Source organism: Muscardinus avellanarius (assembly GCF_963383645.1).
Source record: "Muscardinus avellanarius genome assembly, chromosome: 13".
In the NCBI taxonomy this organism is placed as follows: Eukaryota; Metazoa; Chordata; class Mammalia; order Rodentia; family Gliridae; genus Muscardinus; species Muscardinus avellanarius.
Genome location: NC_137799.1, coordinates 9,420,323 through 9,446,090, shown reverse-complemented (window position 1 = coordinate 9,446,090; position 25,768 = coordinate 9,420,323). Strand labels below are relative to the sequence as shown.

At 51.9% G+C, this 25,768-nt stretch overlaps 1 protein-coding gene across 7 annotated transcripts in view; it reads left to right on the top strand.

Annotated features, from left to right (window-relative positions):
- Positions 1–17,061: 17,061 nt before the first annotated feature.
- The window catches only part of RALGPS1 (Ral GEF with PH domain and SH3 binding motif 1), a gene marked incomplete at both ends in the record, with an annotated part of 226,438 nt that continues 217,731 nt past the window's right edge, over positions 17,062–25,768 (top strand). For all 7 annotated transcript variants that reach the window (XM_080708695.1, XM_080708694.1, XM_080708693.1 and 4 more), the window contains 2 exons: positions 17,062–17,118; positions 21,962–22,069. In XM_080708695.1, the coding sequence (XP_080564821.1) occupies positions 17,062–17,118; positions 21,962–22,069 (165 nt within the window). The remainder of the gene's footprint in view (positions 17,119–21,961; positions 22,070–25,768) is intronic.

The window sequence follows — 25,768 nt, the reverse complement described above, 5'->3', positions numbered from 1 at the left end:
CAGAACAGGGCTTGTGAGTGGGGAGCTGGGCTGGCTCCTGGTGCTGCCTGAGTGGCCTTCTTTCTGCACTCCACAGAGGTCACGGAGTGTGTCCACCTGACATGTAGTGAGGAACACTAATAGACAGGGTACAGCACGGCTGACGAGTGCCGTGGAGGCGCCTGGTGCTGACAGCCGGAGGAGGAGGACATGCACAGCCAGGCTGTCATGGAAGTCTTTCCCTCAGGAAGTGACATTTGAAATGAGCCTGGCTGGAAGCCAGGCGTGGTGGCACATGCCTGTAATCCTGTACTCGGGAGGCAGAAACAGGAGGAGTGCAGGTTTGAGGTCAATACACGGTAACTTAAAGAGACCCTGATTCAAATAAAACACCACGAGGTCTGGGGGCAGGTAGCTCAGTGGTAGAATATCCCAGGATTCAATTCCTAGCACCACAAAAAATAAATAAAAATAAAAGGAAACTGGAGCAGAGACAGAGCTGAGAGGGTGGTGTGGAGGGAGAGGAGCTGGGCTCTGCTTTCCGGTGGTGGCAGAAGCAGGCAGGTGATGTGGGCTTCCGCAGGGGACATCTTGCTCCTTGGCTGGGCTGTGTGGATGGTAGAGAGCTGGGCAGGCAGGCCAGGGAAAGGCCTGCAGGGCCACATCCGGGCCCTGAACACACCCCCAAGTCCCCAGCTTTCCCTCAGCCCCAGCTTTCTTTGAAGGCCTGTCTGCTGGCCCTCCCCTGGGACTGGACAGTGGGTTGGGCTGCAAGGACAGGACGTGATCTTCTCAGGGCCCAAGGCTGCCGGCAGCACTGCTGGAAGTGCTTCAGGTTGGTCTGTGGGGCTGCAGAGGGATCCTGTGAGAAGGATCGTTGACAGAGCGCACCCAGTCTTAGTGGAGGCCCTTCCTGGGGGCAGCTTCCACTAGTGCCCCCCCTGAGCACAGCCTGACAGTCGGGAGTACTGCCCCCAGGCCTCAGCTCTTCCCCTGCGCCCCAGCCTGTGGTGATTTAGAACTACCCTCTGCCTTTCCTTGGCAGCAGAGCCAGGTGGGGCCCTGAGGAGCTGTCTTACAATCACAGCCTCACTGACCTTGTGCCCTTCTTTCCTGAGGAGGAGCCGTTCATTCTTATTGAGAACACAGTGTGCCACCGTGCTGGGCGCCGGGGATGTGCTCCAGAGTGGCTCCAGCTGAGGGACGGTGCGCACGAAGCCCTTGGACAAGCGTCGGGCACCCCAGGCCTCCCGGTGGCCAGCTGTTGCTGTTAATGCCCACGATGGTCACACGAGGCGGATGTGCTATGCCCCCGCACTCTGCAGGGGGAGTGGGAGGTTAGAGGCACTTGTCACACAGGTAGTAGCAGAGCTGGGACTCACATCCAGCACTGTTGGGTCCCAAGCCCTGTCCCTGAGGGTGACAGAAAGAGCAGCCCTGCAGGGTTTGTGTCCAGGCCGGGCGTAGCAGAGCTGCTGCAGAGGGCCTGAAGATAGAGGGGAGGGGGCTGGGTTCAGGAAGAGGCCTCGGTGGTCGGCCACTTCCTGCTCACCCACAGGTGCGCCCCGACACCTCCAGGCTTGGCAAGGAGACTGCTGGAGCAGTCTTTGCAGGAGCTTGGTTAGCCATGGAGAGCAGGGGGTGGCCTTGCATCAGCCGGTCTCCTGGGGTCTCACCCTCCAAGCAGCCTTCATGCCTATATGTACCCCCAAGAGGCTTGGGGCCGTGTGTGCAGTGGCCTGGGCTGTGGATCTGAGCCGCCAGCCCGGCTCTGTCAGTTGAGGGTTCAGCTGTTCCGCTGCAGTTAGAAAGGAATGGAACATTATAACTGGGGTTGAAGTCTGGCCGGCCAGTACATTCCACCCTAGACCTGCTGTCCCGGCACATCAGGCTGTGCTCGTGTTTCCCCACTTCTCTTCCTGTCCCTGTCTGCAGGGCAGGCACGTTTGATTATAGTTTATACAGTTGGTACAGTGGTGCCTCTTGCTGCCTTAAGGAATGAGCATTTCGGTGACTTGCCACCAGGTGGCGCCGAAGCACCAGACACGAGACCCCCACCGCGGCCTGGGAGCTGGCAGTGCTTAATCCGGCTGTGAGCCTCCATGAAGTGGGCGTCTGTGCAGTTCATTTTGGGTTTTCTCCCCAAATGCTGCATTGCTCATAAATGTCCTCCATACTCATTTCTAAAAGGAGTCAGACAGTACTGAAGTGCACAAAGGGTAGAAAGCAAAAGTCATGCTTTCAAGAGGCAGTGGTAGCTGGCGTGGTGGGATGCACCTGTCATCCCAGGATCTGGGAAGCTGAGACAGGAGGATCGCAGGTTCGAGACCAGCCTCAGCAACTTAGCTGTTTCAAAATGAAAAATAAAAAGAGTTGAGGTAGAATGCTCTTGGGTCCAATCCCCAGTACCCCCACAAACAAACAAACAAACAAACAAACAAACATAAACTTTAAAAACCCTGAAGCATATTCAAGACTCACTTTGTCATTGGGGACCTCTCGTACTCCCTGCCCGTCCCCACTCTGCCTTTTGACGTCCCCCTTGCGCTTTCCGTTGTCAGGAATCGCCAGCTGGCATACTACGGAATGACATACTTACTGTATTTTCCCTCACTAGAAGGTGTTGGAGGGCCTTCTGCCTTTCCCTCTCTGCTCCGCCCTTAGCACCAGGGCAGAGCCGGGTGTGCGCCAGCGTTCCAGTTAGGACCTGTTGGGTGGATGAGTGCGGGTGGGCCAGGGATCCTGCTGATTCAGACACCCTTCCTGCCGGGCGTGGTGGCGCACGCTTGTAATCCCCGTGCTGGGGAGGCGGAGACAGGAGGATCACGCGGGTTCGAAGCCAGCTGCACTGGCTTAAGAGACCCTGTTTCAAAAAAAAAAAAAGTATAAAATAGGTCTGGGAGTGTACCCCAGAGGTAGAAGGGCTCCCAGGAACCCCAGTACCACCAAAAAAAAAAAAGACACCCTTCCTTCCCCATCAGTAAGTACTCCCGCTGTGTGGTGCCCCACTGGGTGGACGCGCAATCCCCGCTCCCTGCAACATGTCTACGAGGTTCCAGCGCCCCCTGCCTTCTCGTGGGCTGTGGTGACATTAGCCGCTAACTGGAATGCGCTCGTGCGAGGGCTCCTGGCTGTGCAGACCCTGCCCGGTGCGCACAGCCTCTGCCCTTGCCCCTTGCACCCCATCCCTGCCCGGCGGCGGAGCTGCTTTGACTTCTCTCTTCCTGAGGAGACCCCAGAAGATGGAGGGAGCTCCACCCACCCACCCACATGCCCCGGGAAGTCCCCATCACACACCCTCGGTGTGGTGTCTGTCCTCCCTCTTTTTCATGATGTTGTTTCCTATACAGGAGTTTTAATTTTCAGTGTATTTAAGTCTGTCAGGAGGCTGGGGTGTAACTCAGTGGTGGAGCACGTCCCCAGCACTGCAAAACAAAAAACAAAAGCAAATGGCTCTGCCAATAGTTTCCTTGGCTTTTTGGCTTTTGTATGACCACCCCCCCCACCCCCGCGCTTCCTTCTGAGATTATAAAAACATATTGATCTGTTTTTCTTGTGCTTTGTTTTTTTGGTCTGTTTAAATCTTTAATCCATCAAAAATTTAATTTTTATGAATGAATTTGGATAAAATCCATCAAAAATTTAATTTTTTATGGACAACTTTGGATAAAAAAAATTCTTCCTTTTCGTAAGTGACTAGAACATAGTTCCATCAACATTTCCTGGAGGATCCAGTCTTCTCCGATGCTGGAAGTGCCATTTGACCAGATGTTCACCCTTCCATATAAGCGATCTGGTTTTGGGGACTCTGGTCTCATCCTTCTGACCTGTTCATCTGTTTCTGTGTCATTTATCGACTGTGGCTTCCTGGCAGGACAAGAGCTTTCCCATTATATTTTTTTCCTAAAACTTTTAAGTTATTTTTAATTATTCTTCCAGATGAAATTTTGAATCAATTTGTTGAGTTTCAAAATGAATCCCCTTAAGATTTGAAGTGAACTTGCATTTATTTTATTTATAGATCAATTGAGGTGAGTTGATGGCTTTACAATATTGTCTCCTTTTCAGAGTAGGGAAAGGTTTTCCTTTGATTTAAGTATTTTTTGTCTCAGTAAGATTTTCAGATTTTCTTCAAATGATTTTTATATATTTCTTTTAACATTTTTTCTATATATTTTTTCTTTCTTTTTTTTTTTTTGCGGTACTAGGGTACTAGGGATGGAACCCAGGGGCTACTCCAGACCTATTTTATATTTTATTTGGAAACAGGGTCTCACTAAGTTGCTGAGAGCCTCACTGAGCTACTGAGGCTGGCTTCGAACCTTGATCCTCCTATCTCAGCCTCCTAAGTACTGGGATTGCAAGCGTGCACCACCACACCTGGCATTATGTTTTCTTTTTTAGTGGGATTTTGTGCCATTACATTTTCTAGCTAATTCTTGTTTGTACAGAGGAAATGGTTGCTTTTATGACCAGATACCTAGCACTCATACTTTGCCCCTCAATCCAGTTCCATTTGCTTCAAAAGTAGATATTCTGGCGCACGCTTGCAATCCCTGCACTTGGGAGGCGGAGACAGGAGGATCGTGCAGGTTCGAAGTCAGCTGCTCTGGCTTAAGAGACCCTGTTTATAAATAAAAATATAAAAATGGGTCTGGGAGTGTAGCCCAGAGGTAGAAGGGTTTCCAGGAACCCCAGTACCACCACCAAAAAAAAAAAAGAAAGATATTCTGTCTTATTCCTAGTTCATTGATGCCATCCTTCCCTGTATTTTAATGCTGAAACAGATTTTTAAAAATTATTTGCTCAAAAAGATTTGGAAGGCAAACATGTAGACATATTTCATCATCTTGAAACCACAATCTATTCATGGATCTGATGTGAGATTGTCCTCTCCGTGAGCTTTGGCACCCCACCTCGCGCTGCCCTGTGGAGACACCTTGACTCCTGAGCCCGGGGGGACTCCTGTCCCAGCTTCTCCTCAGTGGCATGGCCTCTCTCCCAGTCCTCCCCTCCCGCTTCCCAGACTGTGCGCATCCCCACTGCAGCAGGCCTGGCCCACCTCCTCCGGCTGTGGACTCAGCCCTCCTGATAAGTTGGGAAGCACCAGGCTGTCCACTATGAACATCAGGGCTCAGGCCAGGCTCCATGCCGTTTGTCATGAAGGCCCAAGAACGTGGGTGTCCTGATCTGCCAACCTCGCCCAGGCCTTGCGGCTTCTAAAGGGGACCCGGTCACAAGAGACGGGAGCAGCCTGACGAGCCAGGCCAGCGCCTGGCGCCCCAGCGCAGGGCCCCCAGCGGGATCTGTCCCTTGGCCCGGCCAGGCAGGCACACTCAGGCGGGGTGTGGGAATCTGAGGACCCGGCTCACCTCACAGAGCCCCCGCAGCCGAGCGACAGACGAGGGCTGGGCACAGGTGTGCCGCTTCTTGGCCCTGGTGACACGCCTAACGATGTAGCCCTGTGGATGAGCTGGCCCATTACCAGACAGGCCAGTATCTCCTCTGCCTTGGCAGGGATGGAGGGAGGGAGGGGAAGGGGCCGAGACCCCTGCTCTACACAGTGAGCTGTTCCATGATGAACAAACACGGGGAGACAGCTCACAAGACAAGCACGGAGCGCAGCCCTCCCTCGGTGGCTCTGCACAGGAAGCATGGGGCGGCTCTTGCCACGCCTGGAGGTAGAGACTGTGCACGTTGTGGGATGGGTATCGGATTAGGCTACGAGGTATAGACTCCCTTTAAGATATTTTTAACTTTTTATTTTGAAAATATTTTAGTCTGGGCGTAGTGGCGCATGCTTGTAAGCCCAGCATTCCAGAGGCGGAGACCGGAGGATCCTGGTTCGCGGGTAGCCTCAGCTACTACTTAGCGAGGCCCTCTGCAACTCAGTGAGACCCTGTTTCAAAAAAATATAAAGACTAAAAAATAGGACTAGGGTGTAGCTTGGAGGTGGAATGCCCCTGGGTTCCATCCCCAGTACTGCAAAAAAAAAAAAAAAAAAAAGAGAGAGGAAAAAAAAAAAAGAAAGCATTTTAGATATACAGAAGAGTTGTAGAACAGCACAGCACTTATGCAACCATGGCACAGTTATGAAATAAGCCACAGATGTTTCAGTGCGCCTGCTTTCTGGTCTTTTTTTTCTTCTTTTCTCCCATTCTAAGGACCCCTCTGGGACCCCTCAGTGCATTCAGCCATTGTCATTGCTTCCCCACCCTACGACAATTCCCTAGTCTGGCTAGAAGGTCACATCAGAGCCTCGGGATGCAATTTGCTTTTGTGATTTCCTTTGGCCAACCTGTGAAGAAAGAGCCCGGCCCAGAGACTCCTGGAGCCCTAGGGTGTGGGGCTGGCTGGGACCGGGCTCCCCGTGGAGGTGAGGTCGTAGGCCCATGGATGCTGCCCTGCCCTGTGGAGGGGAGCAGCCAGCACATACCCTCGCTGCCTGCGCAGCCTGGCTGCGGCTCAGCAGGGTCCCCTTCCTCCCTTTCTAATAGTTTATCCTTGCTGGCTCCTTATTTTGAGACTGGACACTTGCTCAGGAGCCTGTCCCTAAGTTCCCCAAGCCCCGACCCCAATCTGCTGCCTTCCTCTCCGTTTTCTGCCCTGCTTGGCACAGGGGAAGCAGGAACTGCCCCTGTGTGCGCCAGGTGTCCCTGAGCCTGTGCCAGGCCGCTTCTGCCACTCAAGGAGCTTGGTCTCCGTGCTCGTCCGGAATGGCTCTGGCATTTGACTGACTTCTTCCTGCTCTTGCGGTCGGCTGTCTGCTTCTGTGACAAGGTCACTGCCCGGGGCGGGTGTCTTCTCTGTCATTCTGGAAGTAGTGCCGGCTTCTCTCTGGGGAGGGCGGGTCCGGGCTCCAGCCAGCTCTCGCCAGTGGCTTGTGCTTTGTATATAGGAATATGCAAGCCTTGGACTTGCATTTTTCCAGGATCACTGTGTCAAAAATAAGCCCTAGCCGGGCATGGACGCCTATAATCCCAGTACTAGGGAGGTGAGACAAGAGGATTGCGGGTTTGAGGCCAGCTAGTAACTCAGACCCTGTTTCAAAGTAACGAAGAAAATAGGGCTGGAGGTGTATCTTGGAGTTGTAGGATGCCCCTGGGTTCAATCCTCAGTACCAAGGGGCTGTGAAAGAAGCCACAGGGAGGCGGGATGCAGGGGCAGCCTGCCCAGGAAGCCTTCGCAGTAGCACAGGCTGGAGCTTGGGGTGGCTTGAATTGGTGGATGGGGTGGAGATGGGAGACTCACACTCCGCAGAGAGGGTCTGTCTCTGCCTGTGGTGTAGTTCCAGATGCCGTTGCCTGCTTAGTACCAAAACATGCGTTCTTTGCACCTGGATTAAGCAGGTGACTGAGGGAGGGCCCTCCAGAGTTGGGGAGAGGGGGTGGCATTGGCTCCGTGGCCTGGCTGCGTGGTTGTTACAGCAGCGAGTGCGAAGCCCCGCTGCCAGGGCTCTAGGGTGGAAGGTGCCGCCCGAGGAGCCCCCAGGGCTTTCCTGGGGGCCTGGGCTGGGGCAGGCAGGCCCCCTCCTTTCCTCACTCGCTGTTTTGCTCCGGTTTCCTGGAGCATCCTTTAGGTTTGCCCCACAACTGTCCCTGGCTTCTCATTCTCCTGAGGTGTTCCCTGCCTGTGGGACACCCGGTAGGGCTCTGCCTTCACCTGCCTTCAGCGGCCTCCTTTTGAAAGGGAGGAGCCTTTGGTTTCCAGAGTGAATTGTAGCTATTGCCCTGGGCCCAGCGAGCTGTGGCTGGCCCTTCACAGAGAGTCCAAAGTACAACCCCTCCTCCAAAGAGAGGCCCCTTCACGCTCTTTAGAAAAACGCCCACTCTGTTCACACTCATCCCTGTTGCCTCAGCCTCAGGCCAACCTGACCTTCTGTGGGCTTACAGGAAGAGCGGAGAGTGCTGGGGCATGAACAGAAACACCCTATCATTTTGTTTTGTTTTGTTGTTTTTTTGCGGTTCTGAGGATGGAACCCAGGGACATTCAACCTCTGCCCTATTTTTTATTCTTTATTTTGAAACAGGATCTCTCTAAGTTGCGGTGCGCCACCACGCCCGGCTTTGTAGACATATTCTTTAAGGCACTGGTCCACTTGTTAATGAAGAACCTTGTTTAAATGTATTAGTGACATTAATTTAATCTTTTATGATTGTCAACTAAAACTAAACCAAGTTTTCAGTATGTCCCTGAGCGGACTTCAGGCATATGAATGTCTAATATATTCTTTTTTTTAATTTTTTCACCCTAGAGTTGTGATCTCAGATGGCCGTCAGAGCCCATGTCTTGAAGCCTTGGTCCTGGGGGCGGTGCTTGGGAGGAGATGGGCCCCTGAGGGGGCGGGGCCTGGTGGAGGCCTCCCCGTCCCTGGAGGAGTGCCCGGGGCGGGGTCAGCCCTCCCCTCTCCTTGTCTTTTGCTTCCTGGCCAGGAGGTGAGTGGTTTTGCACACCCTGCACTCCTCTGGCGATGTGCGGCTTGCCACAGGCCCACAGCCGCAGGCCAGCTGACCATGGGCCGGCCCCTCCATGCGCCAGTGCGGCCCTTTTCTCTTTATAAGCTGCTGATCTCAGCATCTTTATAGTGACAGAGAGCTCACACAATAGCTTTATTGACTGCTTGCTATGTACCAGGCACGGTGCCAGGCACTTGAATGCACATTATCCAACAATCCTTTCAACCCGATGGTTGGCTGGTCAGGCAACTCGCCAAGGGCACAGGTATCATTCAGAGCCTGGCTTACCTGCTCCGTAAGCCACAGAGCGGTTCCTGGCTCCTTGTACTGCTGCAGAGATTGTTTGCGACTGTTTTAGTCCCAGCATCCACCAAGCTTATGATTGTTGGGTGTGAGCCCCGGGTGCGAGGGTCCAGGTGTGCTCTAAGCACATCTGAAGGCTGAAGAGCGGGTGCCATAAATATGTCCTGCTGTGTTTCGTATGCGCCTTTAATCCCATTACTTTGGAGGCTGAGACAGGAGGATCACAGGTTTGAGGCCAGCATAAGCAACTTAGACCCTCAACAACTCAGTGAAGTCTTATTTCAAAGTAAAAAATAAGAAGGCGTAGGGGTATAGCTCAGAGGTAGAATGTCCATGGTTCAATCCCCAGTGCAAACAAAAACTTGTTGATGATTTTATTCTGTTTTGCTGGAGATTGAGCCTGGGGGCTCACACGTGCTAGGCAAGCCCTCTACCACTGAGCTTTGTCACGAGTCCTCCTTATTTTATTTTGAGGTGGGGCCTCACCGTGTTGCCCAGACTGATCTCTTGAGTTTGAGATCCCCATTGCCTCAGTCTTCCAAGTAGCTGAGATTACAGACATGTGCCACTGTGCTTGGTTTATTGATATTTTATAATAGCTTTTTCTATCAAGGTTTTTATTAACAGATATCAAAAAGAGAACTAATTTTTTTTGGTGGTACCAGGGTTCCTGGAAACCGTTCTACCTCCGGGTTACACTCCCAGACTTATTTTTATATTTAATTTGGAAACAGGGTCTCTTAAGCCAGCGCGGTTGGCTTTGAACCGGCGCGATCCTCTTGTCTCCGCCTCCCAAGCGCGGGGATTACAAGTGTGCGCCACCATGCCCAGCTAGAACGAAATTTTTTTCAGTGTTGAGAAGGGTCTCTGAAGTGCATCTTCTCTCCATCCCTACATGATCACATGATCACATCTACTCCTGTGAACCCATGAATCTATGGATGGATGCTTGTGTGGATATGTGCTTAAGATGCTGCCCAGTGCCCTCAACTGTGTGGCCTCACAGACGGGGCCTAGGGGCTGTGTGAACAGGGATTTTCCTTTTCAGTTTTATACCTTCTGATTCAGTTTATGTACTTCTACTGTGCACATGTATTACGTTTTTTTTTTTTTTTGGTGGTACTGGGGTTCCTGGAAGCCCTTCTACCTCCAGTATACACTCCCACGGGCTACACTCCCAGACCTATTTTTTAACATTTTTATGTGGAAACAGAGTCTCTTAGGCCAGAGAGGCTGGCTCCGAACCAGCGCGATCCTCCTGTCTCCACCTCCCAAGCGCGGGGATTACAAGCATGCGCCACCACGCCCGGCGTTGTATTACGTTTTAAAATTCATAAAGTCCTCCCACTTGGAAAGTTAGGCACCCCTGGGCCGGCCGTAGGTTCCCTGCAGAGGAGGCTAGGCTTCTTCCCAGCGCCTCTGGGCTCAGCACGGAGCTGGTCTTGTGAACTGTGGGAGCACCTGCTCTGTCTGAGCTGGTCCCTACCCCAGCGCCGTAAGCCAAGGCGCTTCCTTCCAAGAAGACGCCCCTCCTGGCCTTCCCCTCCATGCGCCCAAGCTCTCAAGGCGCATCTGCTCCCACCCTCAGCCCACAACCCTGTCTCCAAAGCCAGCCCGGTGCCCAGGCGCCAATGACCTTTTGCCTCTATGAGGGCTCAGCCTCTGCAGTGTTCTGGACACGGTCAGACCTCCTCAGCGAGGAGCCAGAGGTGGGATGTTGCACATCTGGAGGGTGGTTAGAGAGGGGCCAGGAAACATCAGAGTGAGTGACGGCATTTCAGTCTGACATGAGCTTACGTGGCCCTGGCCTCTTCGAAAGCCGCCAGACACTGCTGCTTGCCAGGAAGAGGGTTGGCGGCTCTGGGGCGGGTCAGGAGGAGGGAGAGGGCAGCGCTCCAGCCTCCCTCGAGGTGCCTTTCCAGCCTGGGGTGAGGGTCGCCTGGGTGGGGGAGAGCTGTGAGTGGGGTTCAGAGAGAGTGAGCATGTGTATGCGTGTGCCGCACATGCAGGGCTCACGAGGTGGACAGACCTGCTTAGTTCCCCACTTGTCTGTGGCGTGGCTTCTGTGCAGGACGCACGGAGGAGCAGTGAGCGCAGCCAGCCTGCCGGGCAGCACATCCGCCGTGGACGCGGTGCGTAGACCGAGTTTGGGATCCGTTTCCATACTTGTCTGAAACATTTGGAAGAAATCACTCTCTTGTAATTGGACATGCCTGGATGTGGGTATTTTCTCTGAAATAACCTCTACTGGCTTAGGAAAAGCGATCGCTCTGCCTCTCAACGGGGCCTGCACGGCGCGGCTCGGGCCTTGCTTTCCCAAGGCTGGGCCGTCGAGGGGCATTCTGTGTCTGGAAGGAGACCAGCGGTGCAGCTGGCTCCGCCCTTCCCTCTTTAGGAGCCCTCACAAGACCAGACTCTGCAGGAACAGAAGGGAGAGATGTGGGATTGTTCTGTGGTTCTGATACAGCTGCCACGTTCTTAAGAAATGACATCATGAGAACTGCTTTTCCTCCTGCGGTGTTTGTTTTCCAGGGAGGCATTAGCAGCAAGTGTGTGTGCGTGTGTGTGCGTGTGTGTGTGAGTGCGTGTGTGTGCGAGTGTGTGCGTGTGAGTGTGTGCGCGTGTGCGTGCGTGTGTGAGTGTGTGTGAGAGTGTGTGTGGAGAGAGGCAGAGAGAGGGTGGGAAGAATGGGGTTTGGTATGGTGGGCGCAGACCAACTCTCCCCAAACCCTCAGTGCCGCCCCTCCCTGGTGCCCTCCCGCCTCCTTGACGAGCGGGGGACACGGGGTGTAAAGATGTGCCACCACTTTACAGTCAGCATCCCTGAGCCTCGGTTTCCTCATCTGTGGCATGGGGTTATAAACACGCACGGGTCCTCTAGCCAGGGCCAGGCACACGTGAGTCCTGATGCCCTGAGGCACTGAGGGAGCTTAGCCAGGCTGCTGCGCTCCGCTCCTCGAGGCACGGCGAGGGCCTGGGACAGCAGATGAGGGAGGAGCTGGAGGCCGGACACAGCCGCCACCATGGTCACGGCAGGGCCTCGCGACAACACCAGCTCCCGGGAGCCTCCCGTCTCTGCTGCCTTCCCCAGCGCCTGTGGGAGGGTGAGATGAGGCAGCCCTCGTGTCCCCTCGTGGCCGGGGCTTCTGCGTGCTCCATGCCCCTCTCACTGCCTACTGCTTCGGGATGCTCCCAGCGTGGTCCACAGCCGCGTGGTGGCCGTGGCCGCTGATGTCTGCTGGACCCCCCAGGGCCTCAGGCACCCCTCCTTTGTGCTCCAGGGAGCCCGGGTCTGTGATTTTCTCCCTACCACACGGCCTTACCCGAGGCCAAGGCCAGCCCCCACCGAGTCCTCAGAGCCACCCCTGCGGCCTACATGGATGGCTGCTGTGCGGGCGGCCCAGGAGCCCCACACGGCCCTGGCTGCCAGCCCACCGCCCGTTCCTGATGGCCCCAAGCGTACAAGCCATCTCGGTTCCTCTTCCTCTCCCCTCCTGTGCAGCCTGGGCTGTGCCTCCTTCAGCCCCCCCCCCCCCCCCGAGCATAGGGGAGCGGTTCTGAGGGTGGTCTGGCTGTCTGAACCCCGACAGGAGTCCGCTCCTGACAGGATTGCAGCTCGGCAGGGCCTCAGGACGGAAGTTGGGTGGGTGGGTGAGATATCACTGGTCCGAGAGAGGCTCCCTGTACATTTGACTGTTTCTGTCAGTGGCGAGCAAGACATGTGGGCGTCAGTCGGGGACAAGCACTCTGTCTTTCCAGCCTTCCACAGGAAGCATACGGGCATACCCCGCGGCTGCCCTGCTTGTCTCTAGGCAAGCAGGGTGGGGAAGGAGAGACGCGGCCCCTGTGTGGGGAGCCCTGTGCCTGGGCTCCTGGCCTGGGTTCCCTGGATTCAGAGAGACTGGCACCTGTTGCTGGGAATCCCTCTCCTGGTAGCAAGAGCCCAGGCCTTCAGAAAGCAGACTGCTGTTCATTCTTTTTCTTTTGGTCCTGGGAATCAAACCTAGGGGCATTGTACCTTCGAGCTACACTCCCAGCCCTATTTTTAAGTCTCTTTATCTTTGAAACAGAGTCTCACTGAGTTGTGAAGGGCCTTGCTAAGTAGTTGAGGCTGTCCACGAGCAGTGATCCTCCTGACTCCACCTCCCAAATTACAAGTGTGTGCTACCACAGCCAGCTTCTTTTTCTTTTGGTACTGGGAATTGAACCCAGGGGTGTTCTACCTCGGAGCCACACCCCTAACTCTATTTTTAATGTTTTGTTTTGAAATGGGGTCGCACTAGGTTGATGGAAGTCTTGGTTCTTGTAGAGACTGTCTTTGAACTTGTGGTCTTCCTGTCTCAGCCACCCAAGTACTAGGATTCCTGGTGTGTGCTACCACACCTGGCTTTGAATTCTCCTCCTCCTCCTCCTCCTCCTCCTCCTCCTCCTCCTCCTCCTCCTTCTTCTTGTGGTACTGGGAATTGATCTCAGGGCATTCTACCTCTGAGCTATACCCCTAGCCTTATTTTATGTTTTAATTTTGAAATAGGGGCTCACTAAGTTGCCCTTAAGGAGGCTGGCTGCAATCCTCCTGTCTCAGCCTCCCAAGTACTGAGATTACAGTTGCGTGCCATTATACTTTACTTTCTTGGACATTTAAAGCTAATATTTTTCTTCTCTCTTTTAGGAAAAGAGAGTAGGAATAAATGAATAGAAACCTGTTGGGTAAGGCTGACACTCACAGTAACCATGACCTTGGCTGAGTTCTTACCCAGCACCTGGCCTGCACAGTGTGCTTTACACGGGCTGCTGGTCCAGGCCCCACCTGGGCTCTTGCAGGAGGCAGCGTCAGGGATTGGTAAGAGCCCGGACACTGGCTGACTAGGGCTTGAACTCGCCGTTCCTGCCGCTCACCAGCAGTAAGTCATGTCACGTCTGTGCCTCAGATTCCCAGGAATCTGAGTAATCTCTGCCTCCCTCCTAGGACTTTGCAAAGAGCAAGTGAGCTAAAATGAATGCTTAGCCAGCACCCCGCCCAGCAGTGGGCTCCTTGTCAGTGCTGGACTGACACGTGGAGGGGCGCTGTGTGCCCCAGCGGTGCCTGCGAGGTCCTTTCCCCGTGTCCAGGAGGCTCTGGGGCCACTCCCCTGCCCTCCCGCCCTGCCGCCCTCACAGCTAACTAAGTAAGAGCAGTTAGCATACTCCTTGGTTGTGCTTTGTGCTCAATACTTTACAGTTTCTTTGACCACTTTAAAGCGCTGGTTGGCGTGTGAATTGATGCTCTCCAGGAACCGGCTCAGCACGAGGCTTCGCTGTGCTGCAGCTTAACCACCGTGGAATCCATGCTTTTGAAGCGGTGTGCCTGTCAGCACCATCCACTCTTAGAACATTTCCATCACCTACGGGACACGCCTGCGTCCACGTCCAGTCAGCCCTGGCCTCGGCCCCACTGGAGTGCGTTTTGTCTCTGTAGACTTGCCTTTTCTAGGTATTTCCTAAAATGGAATCATACAGGACATTCTTTTTCATCTGACTCTTTTCACTTGGCATAATGTTTCTGAGGTTTAGTCATGTTGTAGCTTGTATCAGTGTTTCATTTCTTTTTATAGCTGAGTGGTATTGCATTGTATGGATATTTTATGATGTTTATACATTCATGAGCAATGGACACTTGAGTCGTTTCCAACTTCTGCTCTTATGAACGATGCTGCTCTAAACATTGATACCCATGCCTTTGTGCGGGATGTTTTCATCTCTCTACAATAGGTTTTTATCTATTTAATTCTGGCCATCCTAGTGGGTGTGAAGTGCTATGTCTTTGCATTTAGATTTGCATTTTCCTCATTAACTATTCATGTGTGTGTGTGTGTGTGTGAAATATCTATTTGAATCTTTATTTTTTTGTACTGGGGATTGAACCCAGCAGGGTCCTCTGAGCTACAACCCCAGCCCTATGTTAATTTTGAAACAGAGTCTCACTAAGTTGCTGAGGGCCTTTCTAAGTTGTTGAGGCTGATTTTGAACCTGTGATCCTCCTGTTTCAGCCTCTCAAGTGCTGAGATTACAGGCATGTGGCACTACACCTGGCTCTATTTCAATCTTTTGTGCACTGTTTTTTTCTTCTTTTTTGGTGGTTCTACTGAAGTAGAACACCTCCCTGGTGTACCCTGAGCTATACCCCAGCCTGATTTTTATTACTTTATTTTGAAACAGGGTCTCACTAGTTGCAGAGGGCCTTACAAGTTGCTGAGGCTGGCTGTGACCCTGCGATCCTCTTGTCTCAGCCTCCCAAGTACCGGGATTACAAGCGTGCGCCACCATGCTTTTTAGTGCTGTGTACTGCTTTTTAAACCTGCACCGGCCATGGATCTGTGTTCCTGGCTGGCTGGGAACATGGCTTCTCCTTGGATAGAAATGATGAAGAAATGAGGGTTCTTAGACTGTCTCATGCTGCTAGGGATTGAACCCAGGGGCATTCTACCTCCGAGCTATACCCCCAGCCCTATTTTTCTTTTTAATTTGAAACAAGGTCTCATTAGGTTGACGAGAGTCTCACTAATTGCCGAGGCTGTCTCCGAACCTGCAGTCCTCCTGTCTCAGCCTCCCAAGTACTGGGATTACGAGTGTGTGCGACCATACCTGGCTTTTCCCTCCTTTTTTTAAAGCCAAGCGTTCAGAGAGTTGTGAGGCCAGGATGCTGTTGCCGGCGTCCCGGCCCGGGCTCAGCGGCTGCGCACCCTGTGTACGTGCTTCCCCTCTGCTCGCGTATGCTTAGCCGACCCAGCTGGATCCTGCCTCGAGTGTCGCCTCTGGATGAGGCCGTCCTCCTACTTAACCACCTCACTGTTCTCAGATCTAGGAAAACTTGCAGTGAGTCAGGGATATCTTCCAGTGCCCATATTCAGCTTTCATGGGGCAGGTGGGTTCTTCTGAGTGTTCTGGGAAGAGGGAGAGGTAGAGGGCTCACGGATGGAGCTGAGCAGAGGCCTTGGAGAGAAATTCCCTGCAGGTGACAGTTGCTGCTGTCAGTGCTGGAGGCGCGTAAGGAGAAGCCTGCTTATCTCTGGACATTTGCTTTGGCTGCTGGACTCTACCGGCTTGTTGCTGTGTGATAGGGCCCAGACCGAGGGGCCTGGGGGCACGGTGGAGTCAAGGGTGGGCTGGCACCTTCCGTCTTTCCCAGTGACCTCTGGGTTAGGACCGGCCTTCCAGGACTGATTTCCAGTGACAGAGTCTACATGTCCCAAGTCAGGTCCGTCGTGTGTCCCCACAGATGCCCTGTGCCTCCGTTGCTTTCCTGGTGGAGGGCCCTTCTGGAGATCTCCAGAAGCCATCTCCTCCGTGCCCGGCTCTTCCTCCCTTCCTGTCACTTTCTGGGGCGTCAGTCTTTCCTGTTTTTGTCTGTCACCTTCTGTTCTGTCTTCTGAGCTGCCACCTTAGCTCAGAGGACCCTCCTCATCTCCTACCTGGAGATGGGCTTCGCCTGGTGCCCTCTCTGCTGCTTTTCCCTCCTCCCCTGGCTACCGTTCTGTGTCCTGTGACATGGACAGCCTGGGCATGCGTGTGTGGAGGGGAAGAGCTGGTCTGTGCTGGGTAGTCCAGGCAGGACTAGAAGTGGCCTTTGAGTGGGTAATGTGATGATGATGGAATGGTGGGGCTGAGTGAGCAAAGGCACCAAAGTGCGACTTACTGGCCTCTCCGTGCCTCAGTTTCCCCACACACAGTGTGGTGTAAGAGCAGGACCTGCCTCCAGATTGTGGGGAGCACTAGATGTGCTCTTGGGTGTCACGTGCCTGTCACGTGGCGGGCTGTGTGGGGCTGAGCCATCATCCTGGTTATTGAGGAGGTAGTGTGGTGCCCGGGAGCATAATCAGCTTGTCTTTACCCCACGTTTGTCTTAACACAAAGATCACAAAGTAGCATCCTGAAGTGGCTACACAGGCCAGGTGAGGACCAAAAGCCCCAGCACAAGGGGCACCACTGCTCAGCCCAGCTGATGATGGCCATGCCAGGGCAGGCCCAGTGCCACCAGAGAGTCAGAGAGCCAGAATTCTATGTGAGATCTTCTAGTCTTTAGTTATCGGTAATTAATTTAAAAAAATACTCAAACTCTGCACAAGCCCAGCTGAGTAGCCCTGTGGGCCATGCTCGGCTCGAAGGCCGCCAGCTTCACTTTCTTTACGGTGTCCTCCTGGGTGATCCTCCGGAGCCTGGCGTGACTCTCCCTGGTGCGGGGCTGCTGGTCCAGACCTGGTTTTATGAGCCTCTTTGCCTTGCAGGACCTCCGGGCGGGGTATGTCACCGGCAGAGGCTGCCTGGAGCTCCCTGTGGTCCGGAGACTATGTACAAGAGGAATGGTCTGATGGCTAGCGTGTTGGTCACCTCCGCCACTCCACAGGTAGGGAGGCCGCGCGCGAGGCTGGGGTGGTGGGTGGGAGGGGCATCCTGTGATCCACGCCCGCCAGCCAGGCAGCAAGCCACAGGGTCCTGAATGCCATCATTCTCAGCACTCGCTGGGCCCCTGGCCACACCAGGCGTGAGATTTGGGAGGCAGTCAGCTCTGAGGGTCAGTGTGTTTTCTGAAGTCGTTCTCTTCAAAGAAAAACAAATACCTGCCTGGTCCAAGCCATAGCAAGTGCCACATTCCATTTTGGTGGCAAAAAAGGGATCAGACCTTTCCCAGGAAAAGCCGCAGCAGATTGTAAATAAGTCGCACATTCCGGAATGAAGTCAGACAGAAGTAATTCCAACTGGCCCATGTTCTTATTTACCTTGCTCTGTAGGAAATGGCTGTAAGGATTGGTGGTCTGAGAGGGGATAGGGCCAGACCCCGGTGTGAGGTTTGGGAGTCTGCTTTCCAAGCTCAGTAATGGGAAAGGAGGTGTGGGTCATCCAGGCCTTCTCTGTGTTGCATATGCAGTCTCTGTTCCTCTGACACCCTGGCAAGGTGGCGTCCTGGTCCTGAGCCCACATCAAATGGGGCTTTTGAGATGATCCTTGTGACCAGCCAGGAAGCCATAGGAACCAGTTCATTTCTTATAAATCTTTCAAAGAATTCTTTATTTTGATCATAGTTTTGAAAGTAAACTTTTGAGTGCCTTTTCAAATTCCCAAGTAGTTTAAATAACATTGTGACATCACCATCACCATCATCACCATCATCACCATCGTCACCACCATCACCATCACCATCATCACCACCATCATCACCACCATCACCATCTTCATCACCATCACCAACATCACCATCACCACCATCATCACCACCATCACCAACATCACCATCATCACCATCATCACCACCATCACCATCATCATCACCATCATTACCACCATCACCAACATCACCATCATCACCATCACCAACATCACCATCATTACCACCATCACCATCATCATCACCATCATCACCACCATCATCACCACCATCACCATCTTCATCACCATCTTCATCATCACCAACATCACCATCATCACCACCATCACCATCATCATCACCATCATCACCATCATCACCACCATCACCATCATCATCACCATTACCACCATCACCATCATCACCACCATCACCACCATCACCATCATCACCACCATCACCATCATCATCACCATCATCACCACCATCACCATATTCATCACCATCACCAACATCACCATCATCACCACCATCACCAACATCACCATCATCACCACCATCACCATCATCACCATCACCACCATCACCATTTTCACCATCATCACCATCACCATCACCACCGTCACCATCACCGCTGTCACCATCAGCACCATCACCATCATCACATCACTATCATCACCATCAGCATCATCACCATCACCACCATCACCATCACCATCACCATCATTGTGAATGAATCTGTGTGGGGCAACTTTTGACTAAACAAATCCCCCTGAATGAGTGCATGTGTTTCGGTTGTTACTGGAAAGTTATAAAACCTGAAGTCCCAGATGGAGCCTGGTAACTATAGGAATCAACGTCTGTTTTCTAGAGTAAAACTTTTCCTTCTCTAGTCTATGCATACATGCATGTATGTGTATGTGTCTCTAGATGGGTGTGTATATATATATGGCTGTATACATGATATGTACACACATATACACCTGATATAGTCAGTCCTCTGTAACCATGGACTGAAAATAGTCTAAAAAGGCTACATCTACTATTGAACATCCACAGGCTTTTTTCTTGTCATTGTTCTCTAAACAACACAGTAGAATAACTATTTGCATAGCATTTGTACTATACCAGATATGGTCATCTAGAGATGCCTCACAGTATACAGCAGACCATGCACACATCATATACAAATACTTGGCCATTTCATATAAAGGACTTAAGCATCTGCAGATATGGTGTCCTCGGGGCTACTGAACCAAGCCCCTGTGGGTCCCAGGGAACAACTCTGTGTGTGTGTGTGTGTGTGTGTGTGTGTGTGTGTGTGTCCAGCACCCCATAAGTACTGACACTCCGTTGATTGAGTGAATGAGCGACTCCATGTGTAATTGAAGTGCTCAACAAATCTCACCGTTGCAGTGCCACGTGTGCACACACGTGTACCAAGACTCAGTTCTCACTCCGTTCCCGGCACTTGTGTGTGGCCCACAGGCCTCTGTACCCTCACAGTACCCTCAGATGTGTACTGCGATTTCATCCCAGTTTATAGATGAGGAACCTCCACCCAGGGAGGTGAATATGCTGGCTTTGGGTCCACAGCTGGCTGGGGGGGCGAGGGCGAGGGCTTCCTGACTCTCGTGCTGGCACCCTCACCACGACTCTGCACAGCCCAAGGAGGGCCTTGCCGCAAGCCTCACTGAGCCCGCTTCCCGGGAGGGAGGCAGCCGTTGAGCGCAGAACGACCACAGGTCTCCTCAGGTCTGGTCTCCACGCAGGACCAGGCAGTGGGGTTGCGTGCCCGTTCCAGAAGTCTTTTTTTTTTTTTTTTTTTTTGGTGGTACTGGGGTTCCTGGAAACCCTTCTACCTCTGGGCTACACTCCCAGACCTATTTTATACTTTTTTTCATTTGGAAACAGGGTCTCTAAAGCCAGTGTGGCTGGCTTTGAACCTGCGCGATCCTCCTGTCTCTGCCTCCCAAGCACAGGGAGTACAAGCGTGCGCCACCACGCCTGGCTCAGAAGCCTTTTGCAGCAGTCTTTATTACATTTAAAATAGCCATGCCTGCCAGGTGCAGTGGCGTGTGCCTATAATCCCAGTACCTGAGAGGCTGAGACTGTAGGATTGCTCTCAGCAACCTAGCAAGACCCTGTTTTAAAACAAAAAATAAAATAAAATAAAATAAAATTGGGCTGGGTGTAGCTTGGAGGTTGAATGCCCCTGAGAGTTAAAATCCCCAGACACACGCACGCAAGCACGCACGCACGCACACACGCACACATGCACACATGCACACCACAGCTATGCCTGATCTAGCCCCAGGCCCTTGGCACCATTGCCTCCCAGGAAGGGGGAGGGAGGGAGGGGATGATGCCAGTGATTTCCTGACCTTCATTTAATAAACCCATTTATTAACTCTGAGCACTGGATTTATTTTTTATTTTTTTATTTTTATTTTTTGGTGGTACTGGGGTTCCTGGAAGCCCTTCTACCTCCGGTATACACTCCCACGGGCTACACTCCCAGACCTATTTTTTAACATCTTTATGTGGAAACAGAGTCTCTTAAGCCAGCGAGGCTGGCTCCGAACCAGCGCGATCCTCCTGTCTCCGCCTCCCAAGCGCGGGGATTACAAGCGTGCGCCACCACGCCCGGCTGAGCACTGGATTTAATACTGCCATTTTACAGATAAGTAAGACTCAGCCCAACGAATTCACCTGCCTGAGTTCAGACAGCAGCCTGTGTGAGCTGACGCGTTATCCAGGCCGACTGGCCTCAGAGCTCTTAGCGACGCTGGCCTGCTGCTTCCTACGCCCTCTCGCCCTCTGGAGGCGTATAGTACAGCGCCCTCCTTCATAAAACCCTCCCGACACAGGCCTAGTGGCTCCGCACCTTAACTTTCTGCCCCCCTTTTTCTTTTTTCCCGTGATACATTATCCTGGGCCGGGGCTCGAGCGCGGGGCCCCACATGCTCTAGGCAAGCGCTCTGCTTCTGAGCGACGGCCCAGCCGTGCGCCTGTCTTTATTCTTGTGTTCTCAGTGTTGACTGCTGGTTTCCCTCACCGGCCTAAAAACATTCTAGTTTCCAGTAAGATTACAGCGTTTTTCCAGCTATAGCCAGCTTGGAGAGAGTGGAATAAAGAGGAATTAATAGAAGTGTATTCTCTAAATCCCACTCCAAGATGTTGAGGTTAATGGAAACCACAAAACCCTTTTTCATGAGTCGAGACGAATAAAACCATTTATGAATGGGGCACACATTTTGGGTGGTAAACCCGATGGATTCCCAAAAGTGGAGCTTGATGAAATTAAATAAAATTAAAGAGAAGGCACACTGAGCAGTCTGGGCTGCCCTCAGGGTCGGGCCTCATGAAGTCAGCCGCTGGGAGGGCTGACTTGTTACATTACGGAAGCCCCTTTCTTCACATGCAGGACTCAAGAGTGTCTTCACACAAGGGACTCTACTAAATATCTCCTTCAGACTGTCTCCAAAGCCCAGCGAGGAGCTGGGTGCTCCCAGTGGCCCACTGTGAAATGTTTTGCCTGACGGTTTCCTGTGTTGACTGAAGCTGATGCCCAGGGTCTCCCCAGGCTTCCTCCCCAGGCCGAGGCCTGCACTCTGACCGGAGGACGGGGCTGGGACTTTTCTCTCTTTCTTTTTTGGGTGCTGGGGACGGAAGCCAGGGCCTCCTGCGTACCAGGCAAGTGCTCTGCTACCGAGCTGCACACCAGCCTTGTGATGTAAATTTTTACCCACCACACACCAGAAGCAGTTAGGGATAGCAGCTGAGGCTGTGTGTTTTGGGGTCAGATAAAAAACTAAGTTCACATTTCTGGCTTTTGGTCTCACAGCTGAGATACCCCAGAGAAGTAATGTCGCCTCTACTTCCTTATCTGTAAAGTGGGAATAGTAGTGTATGCACACGGGCTGCTCATGAGAATTGACTGAGGCCGCACAGGTGCAGTACCCACTGCGTGCCTGGCACCGAGCAGAACTCCGAGCAGAGGCTTTGTCATCGCGCGACTGCGTCACCCTCACGCCCCATCTGAGGTGGCATGGCAGGGCTTCCGGCCAGCCCACTCAGGGTGCCCTCTCTCCTCTCTCCACAGGGCAGCAGCAGCTCAGACTCTCTGGAGGGCCAGAGCTGCGACTATGCCAGCAAGAGCTACGACGCCGTCGTCTTCGATGTCTTGAAAGTGACTCCCGAGGAGTTTGCTGTGAGTGTCACGGAGCCGCCACAGGGTGGGGGACTCACCGCTCGGGGCCTTCCCCCAGGTGGAAGCCCCCACCTGGCCAACAGTAGGGGAGTGTGGGATGAGGGATGGTCTATCCCTAATAACCACCACGCAGCGCCAGAAGGGATGCTGTTGATCTAGAAGCAACCACCTTGTAAGGTGCACACAGGGCACGCGGTGGGAAGTGCAAGGAGCAGGCTGTGGTGCCATTTATGGAGAGTGATGTCAGTGCTGTAAAGCACATACCATACACCCATGTATGAGGAGGAGGTCTAGATCTGATGTTTACATGTTCATACGTACTTGGATTGATAGAACCAAACATATTACTTACTATGGTTTTTGGTTGTAGATTCCAGGTATTTGAAATTTAATTTTTTAAATTTCCACAGTCTAAATTTTTGCAGTAGCTTTTTGCTGCAACAATAGACAGTGTTATTTGGGCAATTTCTTTTCTTTCTGCAGTACTGGGGATGGAGCCCAGGGGCATTCTACCTCTGAGCTACACCCCCAGCCCTAATATTTTATTCTTTATTTTCAAACAGGATCTCACTGAGTTAGTTGCAAGGGGCCTCACTAAGTAGCTGAGGCTGTTGGCGAACCGTGATCTTCCTGTCTCCGCCTCCTGAATGCTGGGATTACAATTGTGTGCCATCACACTCAGCTCTGAGCAATTTTTAAAATATATTTTTATTCGTGCATTGTAGTCAAACATCTCAATGGAATATAAGACTTGTGAGGATATATAAGCACACATCATCCAATTGGCCTCTATCCAATCCCCATCCCATCCCCCCCCCTCAATCCCATGCTTGATTTAATGATTGACTCTGATATATTTGTTTACGTACATCATGTGCTTTAAAGAGATTCCATTTTCCCCCATCCCGTCCCCTCTGACTGGTCACCTTAATTGCTCTTCCATAGGGCCCTTTCTTCAACTAGATTTCCTCCTATTACCCATTTCTTCCTAGTTTTTGCATATTAGGGAAAGCATCTGATTTTTTATTTTCTGTGATATTTCTCTGTATATGCCACATTGTAAGTTCTGAACCCACTTTTGAAGGCCCCGGCATCGGCCTGACCACCCAGCAGGCTCCAATCCTGGCCTCGCTGGCCCCGGCAGTGGCCTCACCCCTTGGCAGGCTCCAATCCTGGCCTCAGAGGCCCCAGCACTGGCCTTGCCTCACAGCAGCCTCCAATCCTGGCCTCACTGGCCCTGGCACCGGCCTCACCTCTTGGAGGGCTCCAATCCCTGCCTCAGAGGCCCCAGCACTGGCCTTGCCTCATGGCAGGCTCTGATCCCGGTCTCACTGGCCCTGGCACTGGCCTCACCCCTTGGCAGGCTTCGATCCCAGCCTCAGAGGCCCTAGCACTGGCCTTGCCTCATGGCAGGCTCCTGAACAATTTTTAAAATTATAAATTAAAAAAAAATTCTTCTTCTTTTTTTGGCCAGCATGCTGCTGCTGTTCTGGCCAGGGGGTTTTGCCTGGGTGGAAAAGAGTTTCCCCCCATTTTGCTGTGCTTTGGTTTCCTCTCTTGGGGCTTCACAGGTGGAGGGAGGTATTGGCTCTGGGGTCACCTTGAGCCTCCTTCTGAGCCCTTTCCAAGGACCGTGTTTCACTCTAGACCATGGAAGTGTTTCCCTCCTTGGCCACTTCTCCCCTCCAGGTGACGCAGAAGCCAGCTGGGTGCCAGCTTATTCTCGGCCATCTTTGGTGCTCAGGTTCAGGCTGAGCCGGGCTGCATGGCCAGGCACACGTGTCACCTCCTCTCGTGTATCTGAGGGATCCATTTAAAACCTTAAAGCTCCGTAAGTGGCTCATCCTTCCATTCAGATGAGACCTACCAGGCCTGGCTGCACCCCGCCTGCCCCTCCCCTGGCACTGACACCTCCTCCCTAGACTCACCAGCAGCTCAGGCCTTGTGGTGGTTTGCTTTGGCTCATTCCAATGGCGGTCCTAGGGGAGGCCCTGCCCTGGGCTAATGGAGTGTCCCTCCACCCTCTCTCTCCCCTTAGCCACCTCTGTTTTTCTTCAGAGTACCTATTACATATTAATGTCAGAAAATAACTGTTGCATTGAATAACATCAACTTTTTGTGTTGCATATCTTCTCTGTTTGATATAAACTGTCTAAGGACAAGAACTGACTTTTTTCATTGCTTTTTTTCTTCTGCCCAAAATATACCTGGTTCACTGAAGGTGTTCAGTAAATATGTGTGGACTGAAATAACTCAGTCCTCATGACAACCCAGTGAGGTTTATTATTAGTTTCTGATTATGTTATAGAGAAACTGAGGACCCAAGAGGTTAATTTTCTTATATGGACCATATAGCCAGGCATCGGCAGAGCCAGACCCTCAGCTCTTGGTACCCACACAGGGGAGGTAATGAGAGAAGCTCCCAGTTTTGAACGTGTACAGCTATGTCTAGGTCTTGTGCTAAATGTTTTTCATGTATTATCTAATTTTCACAACAGCTTTATAGAGTACATATAATTATTGTTCTCAACTTACTCATACACGAATCAGTGCTTAGAGAGGAAAGTCACCTATGTACATAATCAGAAAGTAGCAGAGTTGGGATTTAGAGCTGGGCGCTCTGACCGGCACTGCTCCATGGGAGTGAAATCTCAGCCACAGATGATCTTGAATTTTCTAGTAGCTACGTTAAAAAAAAAAAGACATGAAGTCAAATAAAACTGTACATGTAAGAAACTCCAAAACAACTGCCATGCTTTTGACTACTGCATGACACCAACCTAGACGAGATGGTGGGAAGCTGGAGACGGGATCCTGAGCCATGGTTCCTCCAAAGCCCAGGGAAATGAGTTAACATAAAAACAATCAAAAGGAAATTATTGTAATCAAATCTCATTAAAAGTTATGACAAAAAAGGAGAGACTACCTGTAGACAAAGCACACCAGACAGATGCGCCATAAAACAGAACCTTAGAGAATCTATCTTAAAGTAACCTAAGAGACATTAAGATTATTCTGGAAGACATGAAAAGCATACACTGGGAAAAGAAAAATCTTAGAAATGAGGTGACAGAACTTAGGAAAAAATAAAAATACAAGAAAATTTCTTTTGTAAATGAAAATTGAACTAGAAGGAGCACAAGAACAGGCAGACACAGCAGAAAATGCTGTAAGGGAGGAAACTGTGAAGAAAGGGCTCGTAAGACTGAGAAAAAGTAAATATGTTAGGCAAAGAAGATCCAATATGCAGATAAGATGAATACCTGAAAGGGGGGAGTAAAAAGGCAAGGAAACAAATACTTAGAGACTACAGTTTTAAAAAGTGTTTATGGAGCCGGGCGTGGTGGCGCACGCTTGTAATCCCTGCGCTTGGGAGGCTGAGACAGGAGGATCGCACAGGTTCGAAGCCAGCCTCAGCTGGCTTAAGAGACCCTGTTTCCAAATAAAATATAAAATAGGTCTGGGAGTGTAGCCCAGAGGTAGAGGCCCCTGGGGTCCATCCCCAGGACCACCAAAAAAATAAGTGTTATGAAATAAGATTCGAGATGACATTGAAAGAGGTCACCAGGAAGCTGAGACTGTCTACCCTAAATAGCCAGTACTGAAGACATATTCTTGGTAAATGACTAGGTTTTTATTGTTGTTGTTGGTATTAGGGATTGAACCCAGGGACATTCCTCCTCCGAGATATACCCCAAG